Source organism: Calidris pugnax, unplaced genomic scaffold, assembly GCF_001431845.1.
Source record: "Calidris pugnax isolate Ruff unplaced genomic scaffold, ASM143184v1 scaffold38, whole genome shotgun sequence".
Lineage (NCBI taxonomy): Eukaryota > Metazoa > Chordata > Aves > Charadriiformes > Scolopacidae > Calidris > Calidris pugnax.
Genome location: NW_015090995.1, coordinates 3,019,164 through 3,035,233, shown reverse-complemented (window position 1 = coordinate 3,035,233; position 16,070 = coordinate 3,019,164). Strand labels below are relative to the sequence as shown.

Below are 16,070 nucleotides of genomic sequence, written 5' to 3'. Positions count from 1 at the left end.
GGTTCCGCCCGGTCGGGAGGTTGCGGTGGCGGGCGCTGTGCCCCGGCGGGTCGGGCAGTCCCGTCCCGTCCTATCCCGCCCGTGGGGGCCGGCTCCGGTGAAGCGCCGAGCTCAGAAATTACGGCGAACGCCGACGGCGGCGCTGCGGTACCGGGGGCCGCCCCGCGGGTTCCGTTCGCCGCCGCCCCCGCCGCCCAGCACAGCCCAACCCAACCCAACCCAGCCCGGTCGCCGCCGCCACCACCGCCACCGCCGCCGGAGGGGGAGCCGAGGCGAAGGCAGGGCGAGCTCCGCTTCTCTCTCCGCGCCGGGTCACCGGATTAATCATTGCAGAGCCCCCGGACGGCGCCGGCGGCGCGGGGCGGGCTTCCCCCGCCGCACCTCCTTCCCCCGCCAGCCTGCCTCCCCGCTCGCCGCCGCTCACACCGACCGGAGCCAGCCTCCCGCCGAGCCCGCACCTGCCCGCTCTCCCGCCTCCAACTTTTCCTCGCCTGTTGCGCGCACCCAGCATCCCGCCGACCGCTCCGGCGGGGATGGACGCCGCGGGGAGGCACGGCTGCTAAGCCGGGACGGTCGGGGAGGGGCGGGCCGTGCTTACCGCGGGGGGGGCTCTCCGTCCTTTACCTCGCCTGCCGTTGCCGTTTTCGCTTCCTCGCTCCCGGCGGGCATGGAGGTGCAGCTGGGGGTCGGCCGCGTCTACCCGCGGGCGGGCGGCAGGACCTTCCGTGGGGCTTTCCAGAGCTTCTTCCAGAGCGTCTGCGAGGCTTTCCAGGCGCCGCGGGAGGACCCGGGCACCAGCCAGCAGCCGCCCTGCCCGCCGAGCCCCCCCCCGCCGCCGGGTTCCCCCCCATGCCTGCCGCCCCAGGAGCCCCGCGGCCCCGGTAAAACCCTCCCGACCGGCGGCCCCGCCATGGGTTCCCCTTTTCCCTGCGCCGGGGAGCTGAGGGAGCTGCTGTGCGAAGCGGGAGCGTTGCCGTTGCTGCCGCCGCCCGAGGCCGAGCCGGCGGCCAAGGAGGACCCGTTGGGAGATAGCGCCAAACAGCTCTGCAGGGCCGTGTCCGCCTCCATGGGCCTGGCCCTGGAAGCTCTGGAAGCGCCGGGAGAACCGCTGCCCCGGGAGGACTGCATGTTCGCCCTGCCCGCCGAGCCCCCCCGTGCCCCGCGCCCCCCCGGCGGGGACCCGCCGGAACCGCCGCCCGTCCCGGCCGCCTTCGCCGCCCCCGAGGCCGCCCTGACCGTCGATCCGCCCGCCGCCGGACCGGGGCTCTACCGGGGTTCGCCGGGTCCCGCTTCTCGGCCGCCCCCCGCCTTCAGCCTGGCCCCGCCGCCCGCCCGCATCAAGCTGGAGACCCCGCCGGGGCCGGTGGCGGGAGGCGGCTGGGGAGGACTGTGCCGCTACGGAACCGAGCTGGTCCCCCCGGGCTCCGCGCCCCCCTGGCCCACCTTTTTCGCCGAGGAAGGGCAGCTCTACGGGCCCTGCGCCGAGCCGCCCCCCGGGCCCTTCGGCTGCGGGCGCGGGGCGGCCGCCGAGACCGCCGACTTCCCCGCCGACGCCTGGTACCCGGCGGGGCGGGCTCCCTTCGCCGCCCCCGCCGCCTGCATCAAGAGCGAGCTGGGACCCTGGGCCGAGGGCTACGCCGGCGCCTACAGCGAGGTCCGGTGAGTATTTGCGTCCCGCATCCCCCACCCCGCATCCCACCGGCATCCCCCACCCCGCATCGCGCATCCCACCAGCTTCCCCCACCCTGCATCCTGCCGGCATCGGCATCCCGTATCCCGCATCCCACCGGCATCCCGCGCCCCCCTCTCCCCCAAGCCCCCCCTGCCGCCGCGGGTCCAGTTCTCCCCTGTCTCGGCTGCTCCCGGCTTGATTCACCCCTCTGCGGTCGGAGCCTTCTCTTTTTACCAAAAATAAACTCCCTGTCACTTGTGTTAGGCAAGATTGTGCCAGAAATCCTGCGCTAAACTCCTGGTGTTCTCCACCACCCCCCTCCCCGTGATGGGTTTATCTCATTTCCTTACGTGTCTGTTGTCCCCCCTTCTCTCGGCTGCGGGTGGGAATCGGGGCGCTGCGCTTCAGGCACCGACCCATCTGGAAATTAAGTTAAAATTCTCCCTGCACCTTGCTCTGCCGTGAGCTGGCTGTGCAGAACATCCTGAAACTGCTGAATGCCCAAGCAGAGAAATACCACATGTGAAGCTCTGTTTTAAGTACAGATAGGAGATGTGTTTTGAAGTAGACAGTAGAGTATTTAGGAATACGGCAAAGGAGGAAAGGCTTATGTGTTTGAGAAGGAGGATTTGTTCAGAAGTAATTTTTCCTGGTGGATTAACCTCAAAAAAAAAAAAAAAAAAAAAGGAGATTATCTCTGTAAAATGTGTACGCAGACAGTGGGAATCCTGCATCATCACCTTCCATCACGGCAAAGCGCGTTGCTGCGCGAGGGAATCGCTGCAGCGGATGGAAGCGGGAGGGAGATCCTGAAATGCAAGGGGGTATTTTTGTGCTGCCTTGGCGGTAGCCCCAGCCACAACAAGTGGTTGGTAGCAGCCCTCAGCCGGGGTTTGCGTCGTTGGGAGTTTCACATCCGCACGCTCACCCTGTGGTACTCTGTGTGGTGGGAGCAAAGATTAAAACCCACAGTTAAGATTTATTTTTTTTTTTTCCCCCCTTTTAAATTAGCACAGGGCAAACGCGTCACACTCCTGCTTCTGGTGCTTGTTTTGCTGCTTTAAAATGCTCAGGGCTTTATTTGGGCGGTGTAGTAATTATCATCTACGCAGCAATATTCTTGGAAATTTTAAGAAGAAACTGAGGGCTTGGCAAAATAAAAAAAAGGGGGGATAAAAGTAAGGAAAGGTCCAAATGAGCATCGTACTGGTGTCGGGAGTTGTGTGTGCTGTGTGTATCCTCCTCTGGAGTGTGGATAAATCTCTGCCGAAATCAGCGCAGGGTGAGCAGGGATGAGTAAAGTTGGGAAAAGTTCAGCCATGGAAATGCAGTCGGTGGATGATGGAGGCTTTTGATAGCAGAAGGCTCAGCCTGGTGATGGTTTGTTTGCCCACGAAGCCTGGGCCATAGGACCTTGGAGAGACAGGGAATATTTTTGATGAGACCAGGTTTGGGCTTAGGTGGGTGGTCAGCAGGAGGTCCTGTGGGCTGGACCTGGCCAGCAGGTAAATTTTTCCTGAACCTCCTTAGAGATGAATGACATCTCTCTTATTCCTGTGGGAAATGCTGTATCCTTCTCTTCCTCGTGGCACCGTTCGATGTGCTGTGTCCATGTCCCTGCTTCCCTGGCACAGTGGGGCCGGGAGAGCCTGGGCTCCTGCTGCCAGACTTCTGCAGGGATCGGTGGAGCCGGAGCTAATGCAGAGAGCTTTTAAAATACCACTGTCTTGTCCTTTGAGCTCCCTTGCTTGCACAGCATTACCTACCTGCTGCGAGTGAGCGGTGGGCTGACTATTTATACCCTTCTGTGTGCTCGGATGCGATTTTAAAAAGCTATAAGGAAAAAGGAATGGTCCTTTGCGGTCTGTCTAAAGCCATATGGGCTCATTGCTGCCAGGTTTCTATTTCATCCTAGCAAAGTCTCCATTAACTTTGCAGCCTGGTGCCTATCAATTGCCGTAGCTTTTGACTTTCTCCTAGTGCCAGCGCAGTGAGCAGCCTCAGCTGGAGCTGGTGGCAACAGATCATGTACCAGCTTCCTAGGTAGGGAAAGGAGGTCATGGGAGCTGAAATGCTTTATAGTAAAGTTCCCTCAGGATGGTCAGCTTTGGAGCTGAGCTCCCCCGCTAGCCTCTAGTGCTAGGTTTAAATTCTTGCGTGGCGTGGCGCAGAAAGCTTTACTCTTTCAGCCTCAGAAAATGTGGCCTCAGCATTTTCTTGCAGGGCAGCGCTGTGGGCTGGCTGCAGCTCTCCCAGCCTCAGGAGATGGGCACTTCAGAGCCCTGTGCTGCTGCAGTGCTGGTGGTGGCAGCTGCAGACACAGCCCCGTCTTCCTTTGAAGACGAGTAAGGAGCATTTTAAGGTGTGTTGCTCCTAGTTCTTTCCCTTTTTGAACCCTTCTGCTTTGTGCTAACGGGGCTGCATCTCTTCCCTCCAAGGCAAACCTCTCTTCACAACCCCAGCTCAGCTCTGGTGCAGCCTGGGTAGGTGTAAATCGGTATTTTTGAAGTTAGAGACACCCCCCGGTTCCTCCTTTACATATGACGCTAAAGCACAAACAGTTTCTTAATGTTCCATGAGAGTTGTTTACATTTTCCCTTCGTATAAACTCCTGTCGATTTGGGTTTTGGGGTTCCTAGTGGAAGAGTTTACCTCTAAAGCTGTGAGAAAGGGGGGGCTGGGCTGCTCGAGGGGTCATTAGTGGAAAATTGGGTGCTGCCTTCCACCTCGGAGACGGCACACATAGCTCATAAAACAAAATGCTGTCACCGCCTGGGGGATGCCAACAGATCTGAGGGGACTGAATGAAGGTGCCCCCTTGGCAGGAGCCATCCTTGCAATTTCCTGGGGTGGTGGGTGGTCTCCCCGGGGGTGGGATGGGTGCTCAGAGGGACCAGTGACCCTGCAAATCCATAACCACTGCTGGCCCCTTGGCGTGTGTGGATATTGGTCTGGGTTTAGAGGCACTGGAACATTGCAGAGTAAAGAAAATAGGCATTAACACAACTTGATTTAATTTAAAGCTTTTGATTCTGTGTACCTGATTGTGCCAGCAGTGATTACATACAATTAGCAAATTAATCCAAGCTTTTGTTACACTGGGGACTGTTTACCTTTGTGGTCTTGTTGTTGCATAATTATTACCAGCGGTTGTTGAGGTGACTAAATAATCTCTTCCAAGAGCGAGATGCAGCATTGGTAGAATAACTCCAAGGTTACCATGTCAAAACGACTTCTAAGACCAGAACACAGCACTGGGTGAGTGATATGGGTGGCTTAAGCTAAAATGGAACCAAAGGAGGAGCTATTACTGAAGCAGTGGAAATAAAGGTGATTAAAAAAAAAGGTGAAAAAAGAAGTGTAGTGTCAGGACAAGGGGTAATAGTTTTAAGTTGGAAGAGGGAGATTTAGATTAGATATTAAGAAGAAATTCTTTGCTGTGAGAGTGGTGAGACACTGGAACAGGCTGCCCAGAGAAGCTGGGGCTGCCCCATCCCTGGAGGGGTTCAAGGCCAGGCTGGATGGGGCTTTGAGCAACCTGGTCTGGTGGGAGGTGTCCCTGCCCAGGGCAGGGGGGTTGGAACTCGATGATCTCTAAGTTCCCTTCCAACTCTAACCATGCTATGATTAATTTAGGAGGTAACTGGCTCAGAAAAATCTTAACTGTCCATGTAGTTTCAGATGTTTTCTTAAGTGGCATTTGCTGTTACTGTTGCTACCTCTTTGGCATCCCTGTGTTTGCAGTTACACCTACCTGCGGATTCCTTTCTCTGGTTGGGTTGTAATCGGCTTGGGCCCGCGCCATGTGTTTATGCCTCGCCTGGCATAATGGCTATATAATCTTTTTGTGACCAGCTATGTAATTGTGATACCGCTTACAGATAATACCTGTAGTAATTTCTACCTACTGGAGGAGATAAGAGTCAGATAAGAAGATCAAGGGCAGGTTATTACACCGGCAGATGAGAGAAGGAGCAGGAGGCCGTTCTCCAGGCAGCCTTCACTCCTGGCCACCGTCTGTCCTGGTGCCCACCTGGGGTCTACTCTGGTGTCCCCTTTCCCAGGAGACATCTGGGGGACCCTCAGCTCCTCACTGCTGAGACTTAAAAGCCCCTGCAAAGGGGATGACCCTCCTGTCTGTCCCTATGACCTCTCTGTGCAGGAGAAAGGCAGCATTATGTAAATATTTCTTTTGAAGACAAGCCGTGCGTGGAAGATTGCTCATTCTGAAGCCTGTCCCTCCGGCCAGCGTCGTGGTGCGCAGCTGCTGGTACGGATCCATGGATTGTGAACCACGGGTGGTTGGGAACGTCGTTGATGGTTCCCGATAAAAGCAGAAGAGAAAGCATAAAAAAAGAAAAAGTTTTCTTCCTCATCACCTTTCAATTCTGATTTTCAGTTCTTTAAGCTTACACTCCTACTACCAGTGCTCTCGGCTGGAGTCAAGTCCTTCTTCTGAGGTGCAGCTGAGGTTTTCCTCTTTTGAGGAGACTTTGGCCATGGTGTTCTGAGGTTTCTGCGTAGGTAGGAGTCGTCGTGGGACAAACAAATGCTGTTACAGAGCACTGCATCTTCCCCAGGAAACATCCCTTTCTTGTCTCTCTTATTTAGTAGGTGACAGAGTTGATCTCTTGTCAGATCTTGTTTGGAAAACCAGATTCCGTGGTTTTTCCTGATCACTTCCAGATTTTAGGCCAGTCGTGGGTAGCAGCGAGTTCAGCGGTGTACGCTTACATCACGGTCATCTGTGTTTTCATGTTGTGCCAGGCCAGTTCGCATCGCTGTTATTCACTGGGAGTGACTGTGCCTTAAATTAGCAATTAATTCTCCAAGTTGCGACAGAGATCCTAGCGAGTTTACAGTAGGAGAAATCTTTCCTAGGACACGCCTGAGAAGTATCCTGGATTCATGTAGGTGCTTGCCAAGCTGTCTTCAGACCCTGCAAGCTCTTGGGCTTCATCACAGTCAAAGGGGGAGCCCGGGGTGGAAGAGGGGACACCAGACCCTTGTGGCATTTGAGTGACGGGCTCCCCAGCTTCAGCAGCCATGGGATCTGGCCTCTGGTTTGAAGCCTGTAGATCTGCAGGGTTTGTAACTGTGTGCTAAGGTCTTCTGCAGCCAAGTTTTGTCCCTGGCTGCCAAACCAGTGCTCCGCTTTTCCGTGCGGAATGGGATCTACATGGAGCACGGCTGAGTCACGAGTGGCTTCTGGAGCATGGGGCAGGGTGGCTGCCAGCCTGTGCCAACGGGGCTGCCTTTCCAACTGCCTAAACACAGAGGGGAAAGGAGCAGAAGCCCCGTGCGAAGCTGGAGGAGGGATGGGAGCTGAGCTTTCCCAGGATACAGCATTAATTAAAAGCCCCTTTCAGAGGTTCCCTACCCACAGGCAGGAGGAGGCTGTTATAAACACGGCACGAAACGCCCATCCTGCACCAGTGCTATGCCTGGTTTGGAGAACTCAGGACATGTTTAAAAGTGAACTGGCACGCTACCAGGCTGTGGCATCTGTCCTGGCTTGAGTTAAGGTTGTGAAACAAGTGATACGCTGGGGCAGGGTAACTGGAGAGGCTGGGATGTTCGCAGATTTATTTTCACAGCCTGACAGCGGGTGCAGCAAACCCCTCACGACCCAGGAGAGTGGCAGAGATGGGCGCTGCTGGCTTCTGGCCACTGGGTCACCCAGTGCTGGGACACGGTGCTTGCAGTTCCTTTTCCTCGCTCCTGGGAGTTGCTCTCTGAAGGATTGTGGTGTGCGAGCCAAAGCTCATTCCTTCTCTTCCATGGTTAGCTGATCGACTTGCTTTCATTTCCTTTTGAGGATGCTGATTTATTTAGTCTCTCCCATGAGTTAGTTTTCATTTAAACTGATAAACAAGATTATTCTTGTACACATCGAGTCACCTAGACCCGTCCTGTGGTGGTGTGAGGACAGCAAGTGGCCCTTTCTAGAGACGGGACGTTTGACTTGATGCAGGGTGTGCGTTGAAATCTGCTCCAAGAGCTGGAGTCCTGGTGCTGTAACGCAGAGAGCCTGGCTGTCAGAACTGGAAAGATTGTGGTCTTTGTGTTAACACACTCTCTGAGCCCCATGGGCACTGGAAAAGTGTCAGTGGTCTCAATCCTCACTCAGGTTTATCCTTGTGGGTGCAGCAGTGCTGGAGGTGGGGAACAGTTCTGCCTGAGGGGCATCCTGTGCCATTAAATTGGGATTTATGTCCCTGGCAATGGATGAAGGAAGAATAACTGTTTCCAATGTTCTTTATTTTCCAATTTGCTCCTTTCACTCAATTGATTTTGATTCTGGAGTTTTCCCAGTGTTTCCACAGCATACACCAAGTGCCATAAGACGGTCTCCTTCTTTCCCCCTCCCTCCTCTCTCCCTCCTTGTCTTCTGACTCTCCCACTCTCCAGCTCTCCCTCTCCCCCTCCCCACTGGAAGGGGAGATGCATCACCTTGTTAAGGGACGGCTGTGGAGGGCACACACGCACGGTGTGTTTGTGTGGGACCCGCCTGTCTGCTCTTACCACGCAAAACATCTATTTCCTTTTTTACTCATTCATTGTAAGACTCTTCAAGGGCAGACGTTCCCCCACCCCCCTGTGTGCTTTCCCATCCTCTTCTCTCCGTGCCTTGAATTTCTGAGCTCTTACAGAATCTGAAATCTGCCCCCAGAGTCTCATGCTCGATACCAACAGTGATTACTTCCTCCATGTCCCCAGTTTCTCTCAAGTGCTGGTTGCAGCGAGAGGATGCACTCCACGAGACTCTTGGCATAGAAAACAGCGGCTGAGAATTCAGAAAATTTGACCAGAGAAATAATGCATAAAAAACTGTGAGGGTATTGGTGGGTTTGAGTTATACAGGCATTTTGTTTACTCCATCCTGTATTTCCGAGGACTTGTGGGCAGGAAGCAGTAAAAGATTTGCCTGTGGCAGCTCTTCTACTTGTACTGCTTTTACGTTTTTTTTCCTGTTTGAGGTATTCACTGGTATTTATTTGTTACGCAGATGCTAGTTGGGCTCTGCTGGTCTGTAGCATAACCCACTGCGTTTCCTGTTCTGAGAACCTCATTTCAGCCACAGAGAGCTAGTTAAAAAGGGGGGAGTCATTTGGTGCTTTTTCTGAGGCCAAAAGGACAACAGACTTCAAAACACTGATTGTGAGTGAGAGAGAGAAAGCGTGTTCTGTAGCCCTTGTAGGAATCTGTGGCTTTGTGTATTGCTGTATCTGAAGGAAAACAGTGCTGGTTCACAGCTGTGCCCTTTCCACCCATGTTTCCTTCTTGGGAGGCTGTGGGGATGGGCATCAGGTCCCCTTGGTGGGGACAGGCATTGTCCCCTGGTGCAGCATCACCCCCTCATAGAATCATATGGGGTTGGAAGGGACCTCTGGAGATTATCTAGTCCAACCCCCCTGCCAGAGCGGGTCTACCCAGAGCATGTTGCACAGGGACTTGTCCAGGTGGGTTTTGAATGTCTCCAGAGAAGGAGACTCCACCACCTCTCTGGGCAGCCTCTTCCAGTGCTCTACCACTCTCACAGTAAAGAAGTTCCTCCTCATGTTTAGGTGGAACTTCTTATACTCAAGTTTGTGCCCATTTCTTCTTGTCCTGTCACTGGGCACCACTGAAAAAAGACCAGCCCCATCCTCCTGACACCTACCCTTTAAGTATTTGTACGCATTAATTAGATCTTCCCTAAGCCTTCTCTTCTCCAGACTAAAAAGACCCAAGTCCCTCAGCCTCTCATCATAGGAGAGATGCTCCAGGCCCTTAATCATCTTTGTGGCCCTTTGCTGTCCCCTCTCCAGCAGCTCCCTGTCCTTCTTGAACTGGGGAGCCCAGAACTGGTCCCAGTGCTCCAGATGGGGCCTCCCCAGGGCAGAGCAGAGGGGCAGGATGACCTCCCTCGACCTGCTGGTTGCGCTCTTCCTGATGCACCCCAGGTTGCCATTGACCTTCTTGGCCACAAGGGCACATTGCTGGCTCATGGTCATCCTGTTGTCCACAAGGACTCCCAGGTTTCTTTCCACAGAGCTGCTCTCCTGGGACATGCCTCCAGGTGACGATTTGTCACCACCCTGCTGAGAGCATCGTGGGGTAGGAGATATCTGGATGGGGCAGGGGCCATGCCGAGGAGCTCAGGAGCCTCTGTCAGGTTTATGGGCGCTCCTGTTGGGAGCAGACCACTGTTGCTGCCCTGTCCCCATGGCACGGAGCCGGCGATTCCTGGAAATCTCTGCCTCTGGCCCCTTGCTTCAGATTGAGGAAGGCGTGGGACAGTCCCGGCAAGAATTAAAGCAGAAACAGTGTAACCAGGGGGTGGATGCCGAATGCTATCCATGACCCGGGCAACCCCTCCGGGGGATGCACAACTCCCCCGGCCTCCGCTCCGAGGAGCCTCCAAGGCCACCCTTAGCTCCGGGCAGGAGACAACGGTTCGCTCTGTGTCCCTTGCCAAGGTGGCATCTTTGAATTGGATCTCTCAGGCAAATGAAAAATAAAGGCAGGCAGCGCTTCCAGGGCGAATGTCAGATGGGGAGTCCAAGGGGAAAAGCACAGTGGAAACTGGAGCTGATCAGAAGTCAATCTGTGCGTGGGGTGGGGGTAGAGAAAAAGTCATGCTGGTGAACTGGGAAGAAAGCTGGAAATGCTGCCATTCGTTGCAGGAAGAAGTTCCAACATTTCTTAATATATTGGAAATTTTTTCAGTCGTATTGGGAACATTTTGTTTTGGTGTGGTGAAAGCTGTTTCATTTCACCGAGCGAAAAGTAATTTGTAACAAGAAAGAGGTAGTTCAGTTTCTTTGTATTTCTCTGTCATTCATTTTAATTACATTTTTGTCTTAGCACTGAGCTTCATTCATATTTTATAAATGACTGATTTTAAAATGGCTGTCCTAATTTGCCATTTCTGTGATGGCATTTGTTGTTCTAATTGGCTTTGAAGCTGTACTTGGCTCGCTGGCTGGTGGCTGTCCACTGGGCTGCTTTGGTTGGCTGTTCAGCTTGAAATAGATACTTTCCGCTTGTGATAGTAGGCTAAAATTACAAAGTTAAATATAAAAGAAAAAAGTGGCATTGTTTCATCAGCCCGTGGAACATTTTTTTTTTTTTGTAATTTATCAAATGAGCGTTTGCTGAAAGAAAACTATTCTGTGGGAGACTTTCTACTACTTCTAGTAAAAAACGTTTCTTTCTTTGAGCTTCTCCAGTAGATCCCAAAGATGGTGCAGGGGTTGTGGGACTCTGGCAGTTAAATATTGGAAATATACTCCTGAAAAGCACCTCCCCTCAGCAGGTGAAGGAGGTGATTCTCCCCCTTTGCTCTGCTCTGGAGAGACCCCATCTGGAAAACTGTGTCCGGCTCTGGGGCCCCCAACATCAGAATGACATGGACCTGTTGGAGCTGGTCCAGAGGAGGCCACAACGATGCTCAGAGGCAAGGGGCATCTCTGCTGTGAGGACAGGCTGAGAGAGTTGGGGTTGTTCAGCCTGGAGAAGAGAAGTCTCTGGGGAGACCTTAAAGCCCCTTCCAGTACCTAAAGGGGCTACAGGAGAGATGGGGAGGGACTCTTGATCAGGGAGTAGAGCAACAGGATGAGCAATAGTAGTTTTAACCTGGAAGAGGGTAGATTTAGATTAGATGCTAGGAAAGAATTCTTTCCTGTGAGGATGGTGAGACATTGGCCCAGGTTGCTCCGAGAAGCTGTGGAAGCCCCATTCTGGAGGTGTTGAAGGCCAGGTTGGATAAGGCTTTGAGCAACCTGGTCTAGTGAGAGTTGGGGGGGTTGGAACTGGATGATCTTTAAGGTTCCTTCCAACCCAAACCATTCTATGACTATGAAAATGAGGTTTCCCCCTTGCACAGACATTCAGCTCGAGGCCTGGGAGCATCTTTCCCAATGAGGTGCTCCCAGGTGGGGCTTGTGGTGTCGGCTGGGACTGTACTCCTGCTGTGTGGGGCTCAGCCCACAGCCCTGGGAGTTCCCAGGCTCCACGTTCCCTGAGGCAGCAGATGGGAGCCCACCATGGCCAGAATGGGTTGAGAGAGGAGATGCTCCTGGACAACAGGACCCAGCGAGGGTGATGCAGCTCAGCTGGTGTGCAGTAACTCGTGAGTGTCATCTGTGAACTCACTGCATTGCAGATGTTTGTAGAGGTTCCAAGCAGCCTTTGGCCCTTGTCACGCAGTTCCTCAAACCCCTCCTTTGCCGCTAGCAGCTCACAGACATCTTGACATAATAGCGCAATAAACCTCACACCTCCGCATACGTGTGAGCTTTTAAAGGAGGATTTTAATGTTTGGTATATTGCAAGGTGATTTATATGCCTTTAGAGGTATCAGCTTTAGCTGTTTGCTCTATTCCCCCTGCATTCCCCTGTTGGATTTTCAGGATGTGAGCAGTCTTGAATGCCTTTGCAAGTGGAAAAAAACAGTTCAGCGTCATAAGCCAGAAGGCAGCGCTAAGCAAGAGGCACCAGATGAACCTCACTGCCTGCTGGGCTCATGAGACATGGTCTTTTCATCCTCCTGTTCAGTTTATTTCAATATATTTTTGCAATTTAGAGCGAATTTTCTTTTTCTGAAGAATGTTTTCTGCCAAGAGGGACATCTGCACTAGAAACAGACAGAAAGCGGGAGCTGTAAAGTCATCTGCAACAGACCAGCCACCTCGTGTCAGCTGGGAAGAGACTGCTCGTTGATGCCACATCAAATTGGTGACACGGCGCAGAGGGCATGGGCACCTTTCTTCGTTCTTATCCTTAGCAGTTACCAGAAGTGATCTCCTCTCACCTTGGGTGAACCGTATTCTTGGGAATGCAGCAAAGACAAAGTTTTCTGCGTGGGTACCGGCTCCTTTCCAGCTCTTTTTTTAACTCAAGAGAGCCGGAAGACAGCGTGCACAGGAGGCAGATGTCCTGTCTCCCTTTTTAGTGAAGCGTTTATGGCTGGTAAACAATTAAGAGACGGATACAGACATGTTCTATCTTAATACTTGGCCAATGCAGACATGCTGTCCTGCCTCTGCCAACTTGTCACAGTTGTTGGATTGCAAACCAAACTGCGGTATTGCAACATCTCCTTGCTACCAGGGTTCTAGAGGCAGCTACAGAGTGAACCTCACTGGCTTCTGCCTGGAAAGCTGTGGCCATAGAAAACACCTGGCAGTGTCTTTTGTGAATCTCTGCGTCAGCCGGATCTTCTCTTCCTCCTGCACAAGCTGGCACAGATACCAGCAGGGAACACCAGGAAGACACAGATCTGCCTGGGAAGCATACGCAGCAGCAGGGACTTAGAGGAGCAGTAACCTGCTCAGAGTCCTTCTCTATAGCTCGGGCTTCATGGTCCAGCAAGTGATGAGGAGGGGGAGGCCACAGGACCACTGTCTGGATCTTGTTAGTGTTCTTTGAAGAAGTCTTGAGGACGTCAACAGTTGCCTTACCTTCAAGTATGCTGGTAGGATGTGGTGAGCGCTGAGGGGTCGCACTGCTGGGGGTTAGGATGCTGCCACACCAGAGCTGAGATCCAGCATTCACCCATGGGGTGTCCCTGCCCCATCCTGCTACAGCTCATCTCAGATGGGAGTCCATGAATCTGGGTCCTGCTTCCTTTCCCTCTCATCTTTGGCTGTGAGGGCAGACCAGCTGGTACCTTGGTCTCTACTGGGCCTGGCAAGTTGGTTGTTGGATACAGGATGCTGTGCTTGTGGTGTACCCTATGGAGCACCGTGTTGCACGTGCAGGTACCCTCCCTGCTTCTCTTGGCAGCCCAGGGGAGCCCTGGTGGCCACGGTGTCCTGCTTCCTGGGCACCACAGGAGATACCCTCATGCATCAGGTGTTGGCACACATATGGGTCCTTGCAGAAGCTTGTTTTGCTCTGTGTAAGAGCTTTAAATTAATTAGCAGAAAGTGTAACTTAGGATTTGACATTGAATATGAACAGCAGGAGGACACAAAGAACTTCTACCTGATGCACGAAAGCACCTTCATTTTCTTGTAGGTTCAGATCTTTTCCAGAGATGGGTCCTGTGACATAAAGCTGAGTAAATATGCTCATTTATTTGTGGAAGTGAGAAGCAAATCTTAGATTTTGCATACCCCCAGGGGTGAGAACGATATATTTCCAGTGACCTCATCACTCACAGTTTTGAGTTGGCACCTAAATGAGGAGGGTGGATGTCCAGAGGGCTCAGTCTCTCGGGCTGCGGTTGCAGAGTGACGAGCCTTCCTTCGGTGAAGAGTTTTGGGATCCAGGGGTAGGAAGTTGGGGCTGGCTGGAGGCAGTATTTGCTTGGAAAAGCTAAAGCCTGTAAAAGAAGTTGTCTTGTGAACTTCAGATCTGCGCCGTGCAGCAGAAAGTGTAAATTGTGAAAGGAGAGCCCGTGGCAGAAGGTGCAGTGTCTCTGTGTGGCTGACGGCGCTGCTGGCAGCAGCGATGTTCCTGCTGACCCGAGTGCATTGCTGCAGGGAGCCTCATCTATTACCACACTCATGTGCTGACAGCAAAGGATCCCTGTGACATTTTGTGATCCCAGAGGAAATCCCAGGAGCCCAGGCTGGGACCGTGGGAGAGTTCACCCTCTGCCCGCAGTTTATGCAGAGGGAGTTGCATCTGGAGCTTGAGGAAACTGGCAACTGGGCAAGCTGGAGCCTGGTGGGGCAGGTGAGCTGCTCTTGACAGGGTGAAAACATCTATCTTTTGGGAGGGAGGTGTTTTAGGGCTTGGGCTTTACAGAATACACAGCAGTCTTGATGCAGGGGAAGGGAAAAAATGTAGAGATTATGGTCATTTTCCATTTCAGCGATTCTCGGCATTTTTGAGATGCTGGTTGTGACAACGGGGGACACCCAAAGGGAAACCAGAATGTGATGAATGGCTATTTTATCCTTTTATCCTCCTTTGGCCGGGGTGGAGTGTTCTGTCAGTCACTGTCACCGGCTTTCCCGGCTGTCGCTGCAGGGTGGCTGGACGCTGTAATCTGTTCTGCCATTAAGATACAGAGTCAATTACTCTTCAGCCAAGGAGAGCAGGGTTTGTTTAGATTAGTGAGTCTGTCACAGCACTGTTGGAGTTTGAAAAAAGCCTGAGGGCTGTGACCAGCCCAGCTGGCCCTGGGTGGCCACGGGCGGTTGGGCACAGCCGTGGCGGAGCCACCATGCCACAGCCTCCCCGGGGAGCAACGGAGCAATCCCTCCTCAGCAAGTGACAGGTGAGGAATATCTCCCTTGGAGGGAATCAAAGGAGTTGGCCTCAAGTTACGCCAGGGGAGGTTCAGGATGGATATTAGGAAAAATTTTTTCACTGAAAGGGTTATCAGCCATTGGAATGGGCTGCCCAGGGAGGTGGTTGAGGCACCATCCCTGGAGGTGTTCAAAAGACGGGTTGATGTAGTGCTGGGAGGTATGGTTTAGTGATGGTGATGCTTCTTGTTTGTTGTGCGGGTGTCTATTTTTGTCAGTTAGGTTGACGGTTGGACAAGATGATCTTTAAGGTCCCTTCCAACCTAGAAGATTCTGTGATTCTGTGAGTATCGATGGCTGCGTGGAGATAGGTGGTTTGATGGCCACGTCTGCATGAATGAGCATTCCTGGCTTTTGAGCTGGAGTGACCTCGTCCGGCCGTGACCTGGTGCTGGAGGCTGTGGAGAAGCCAGGCTCTGTCTGTTTTCCAGAGGTGGAAGAAAGCATTTGGGTCACTTTGGGATTTTTAACTCAGGCAGGCTGCTGGTATCCATAGTCCCTGTGCACTGTGGGGACCAGAACTAGCTTCATTTTTTTTTTAACCATAATATGGGTATGAGTAAGCTCATTAAACTAAAAAGGAACTGACCTAGTTGTCATGGCAAAGACTTGTGACGGAGGTTCTTCATCCATATTCCCTTTTGCTGTATCCACCGCTCGCTCTGTCTTCTCCGCTGACCTGCCTGGGCATCTCATCCAGGTCCAACTTCAGCTTAACCCTTCTCCCAGCTCTGGGTTTTGGGACAAAGAGAAGGAGCAGCCCCAGGAGAGCCCCACAGTGAGACACCTCACTCACCTGGCAGGGGCAGCGTAGCCCACTCTTCCAACCCCTAGTTTGTGTCCGATTCTGCTTCAGAAATGATGAGTATGACCCCGATTCTTCTCCTGACTATTTTTTAGGTGAGGTTCAGTGTATCCTGTAACAGGAGTGAAAATACTACCCGTAATAGTACTTTGTGCTTTTGTGGCAGTTTGCTTCTGAAGCACTTAGGAGTGGCAATTCGTTTAGCCTCCAGGCAACCGTGCAGAGTAGGTATTTTTCCTTTTCCACAGATGGAGGGAGGTGAGGTTTGTCGTGAGCCGGTGGCTTTGGCAGCAGTCCCTCAAAGCCTACGAGTGGCCATTGGAGCTGGGCTCCCGGGGTGGGAGGG

At 53.1% G+C, this 16,070-nt stretch overlaps 1 protein-coding gene across 2 annotated transcripts in view; it reads left to right on the top strand.

Moving 5' to 3' along the window:
- The first annotated feature begins 236 nt into the window (after window positions 1–236).
- Window positions 237–16,070, top strand: part of AR (androgen receptor) — a 60,228-nt gene continuing 44,394 nt past the window's right edge. The window contains exon 1 of one of the 2 annotated variants that reach the window (XM_014954960.1): window positions 237–1,659. In XM_014954960.1, coding sequence (XP_014810446.1) covers window positions 668–1,659 — 992 coding nt within the window. In that variant the 5' untranslated portion in view covers window positions 237–667. The remainder of the gene's footprint in view (window positions 1,660–16,070) is intronic. The other variant, XR_001413433.1, reaches the window with a different exon arrangement.